The 2,897-nt window shown below is 40.0% G+C and overlaps 1 protein-coding gene across 1 annotated transcript; it reads right to left on the bottom strand.

Moving 5' to 3' along the window:
• Positions 1 to 864: 864 nt before the first annotated feature.
• Positions 865 to 2,635, bottom strand: LOC120711719 (photosystem II 10 kDa polypeptide, chloroplastic-like). The gene is made up of 4 exons (XM_039997349.1): positions 2,330 to 2,635; positions 2,119 to 2,174; positions 1,857 to 1,909; positions 865 to 1,178 (listed from the first exon to the last, which is right to left on the bottom strand). The coding sequence occupies exons 1-4, from the start codon at positions 2,519 to 2,521 to the stop codon at positions 1,084 to 1,086; spliced, it is 396 nt and encodes a 131-aa protein (XP_039853283.1). The 5' UTR covers positions 2,522 to 2,635; the 3' UTR covers positions 865 to 1,083.
• Positions 2,636 to 2,897: the final 262 nt, after the last annotated feature.

Below are 2,897 nucleotides of genomic sequence, written 5' to 3'. Positions count from 1 at the left end.
CTAAAACTACAAATAGACATAATCCTTTTCCCTATTCAGAAACATATCATATTCTATTTCATATTAAAATCATTGCAAAGAAATATATGTATATGTAATGTTATTTCACTAAGTTGTTCATATCCAAATTCACAAAGAATATGCTCCCTTCACTCATGAATACTCTTGATACTTTGGATGAGATATTCAGGTAAACATTTCAAGATTTGATAATAAATCTTAAAAATAGTCAAGTGAAAAATACAAAAGTCATATGTGTGTGGTTTTATATTGAAAATATTTTCATATCCTCATAAATTTATTAGAACTTATTAACATATTCTAGTATAGAATAGTGATGATCAAGGGAACATATTGGAGATCGTATGTTATGTCTAGATCATAATTACTTGTGCTTGGTGGCTAGCTAGCTAACTACTAGCTAGTTGAGTGCTCTTAATATATAAGTGTAGTGATCCTCATTTCTATACATCAAATTAGTAAATTCAAATGATTAAATGTGATAAGTATGAGGACAAAATGCTCTTCACACCTCGATGCTATGCAAGTTTTCATTTTTTTATCCATATTTGACTAAATGAATTTAATAGATATTCAAATTGTATTAGTAACATCAGCTATTTCACATCTATATATTCAAGCACATCAAAATCATGTTAAATAACACATGAATGTGAATATGTTTGACCACGGACTTCATTCATATTTTATTCATTTTCTATCCCTAATGGCCGAATTATTTGTGTATGGATAGTGTATAACTTATGCTACACACATCGCATAATATCGATCATGACTTAGTACATACATATATTAACTTAGCGTCATCATCATCATCTTCTTCACAAAGGCTCACAAGGCACAGAGAAATAAAGTTACCAGTTATATATTAATCTAAATATGTAGCATCAAGTAATTAATATAATAACTGTCCCAAAAGTATGGAGAGCCGTAGTAGCATTGTTACATGAACCAAGCATTATATTGGACATCAAAGCTGCAGGCTAGATTACAGACAGACACCCCCAAGCTGATCTTACATGAACCGCAAGTGCTTGCATGGACTGTGCATGAATAGTGTTCTTAGCTGGCGAGAGCGCTGGTGTTGTAAACAAGGAGGGCACCGCCTCCAAGGAGCCCGGCGAGGGTGACGGCCCAGATCAGAAGTCCAGTGGTTCCTGCAGTAACATAAAGAACAAGGATATCAATTATCACAAACATTTGTTTTAGAAGAAATCCATGTAGGACCAGGGCGGATCCTGGGGTGGGTCGGATCAGCCTGGCCCATCCTAAGATTCGCCCTAAAGAGAGCTTCACCCTCTCATTTTTATATTTGATCTTATTTATTACTAGCAGAAAAAATTAACTACTAATTATTTTCTTATATATAGCAATTGATAATTGAATTGAGAAGATGAAAATTGAGAAATTACATCTTTATAAAATTAGATTGACTTACTATTCACTAAAATATTTAAAAATATTGTTCTATTGGATCACAGAAATCCTAGATTCATCACTGTGTAGGACCTTAGTCTCCAGAGGGTCATGTTTGTTTCCCATCCCAAAGCTGGATTATGTAATCCAGGGTGGAGCACAAACAGGACCTAAAAGTCACAGGACAGGTGTGTATGTGAATTTTAACCGGTGTGTGTATAATAATAAGGAAATTAATACAAACATTATATGGACCACAATAAATATAATAAATAACATTTCATCTCTTTTAATAAACCGCGCATGCTAACTGAAATTATTCAACCAAGCACCTAGATCTGGTGCTTAATTTCCACCGTGTAATCATGCATAGCAATATATTCTGGACAAGTGAACTGGTGAAATTACTATCTACTTACCACCGACGTAGACGTCACCGGTGGGAGACCAGTCCTCCTCTTTGTAGATTGGGCTGCAAATTGTTTGGCAAACAATAAACATAATAAGCGTCCAATCAGCTACATGCTGTGAAAGATCTATGATCCTACTGTATAGCTCCCAAACAGCAATGGAACGAAACACATGGATATAGATCTTCATGCCTGCTATCTGCATGATGATTTTTTTTATGGGATCTACATGATGAATTGACTGATGTGTGTGTCTTGATAGCTAGCTCACCTGTATCCGTCGACGTTGGCGCCGTACTTGTCGACGAACTGGTACACGCCCTTGCCCTGCATCCATCAGAAAGGCAAAAAGTTCAGCTAGCTTATCAATGGTCATCCAGGTACTGAATCTATATAGTCTAAAACCTCTCAGAAATTACTGTGTTCCAAACTGGGATTCATTCAAGTCAGAAAGAAAGAAAGAAAGAAAAGAAAGAACTCACCTTGACCTTCCTCCCGGAGGCATCGACGTCGACGGTGAGGCCACCGCCAATCCCGAAGGGCTTGTCGGTCTTGATCTTCTTGCCGGTGCCGCAGACGACGGCGAAGGAGGAGGCGCGGCGGCCGAGGGACGGCAGGCCCTGGGCCCTGGCCGGCGCCACCAGAGCTGACGACGAGATCATGGAGGCCGCCATTGCTGCTGCTTCGATTGCCGCTCGCTCTTCCTCTGTGATGATGCGCCTCACAACTGCCAGCTGATCGAGTCAATATACTTGTGGCGCCAAAACCTGTGGATAATGCCAGGAGGACAGGTGCGGCCGCCGCAGCGCCACGTGGCAGCCAGCGATTGGCCAGGCACGATATGGCAGGGCTGCAACGTTATCCTCTGGGGATTTTTTTGTGGACAGCGGTCAGTTCGTCTCGTACTCTCGTTGGGATATATGGGAGGGAATTTTTGTGATGGGTGCATAAGCTTCGTTTTCTGCCATGAAAAGAAACAAGAGCCTGTGGACCTGCACTGTAGTGCCATGCAGACTTGTCCTGCTAGATGCCAACGGATGCACTTGGCTC

Source organism: Panicum virgatum, chromosome 6K (genome assembly GCF_016808335.1).
Source record: "Panicum virgatum strain AP13 chromosome 6K, P.virgatum_v5, whole genome shotgun sequence".
Lineage (NCBI taxonomy): Eukaryota > Viridiplantae > Streptophyta > Magnoliopsida > Poales > Poaceae > Panicum > Panicum virgatum.
This window is presented reverse-complemented; position numbering and strand designations above follow the sequence as displayed.

Excerpts from the sequence above, each read along its gene's own strand:
- LOC120711719 (XM_039997349.1), bottom strand. The coding sequence starts at position 2,521 with ATGGCGGCCTCCATGATCTCGTCGTCAGCTCTGGTGGCGCCGGCCAGG. Across the intron at positions 1,910-2,118 it reads GCCAACGTCGACGGATACAG|CCCAATCTACAAAGAGGAGG; the intron begins GTGAGCTAGCTA and ends AACAATTTGCAG. Across the intron at positions 1,179-1,856 it reads CGGTGACGTCTACGTCGGTG|GAACCACTGGACTTCTGATC; the intron begins GTAAGTAGATAG and ends ATGTTACTGCAG.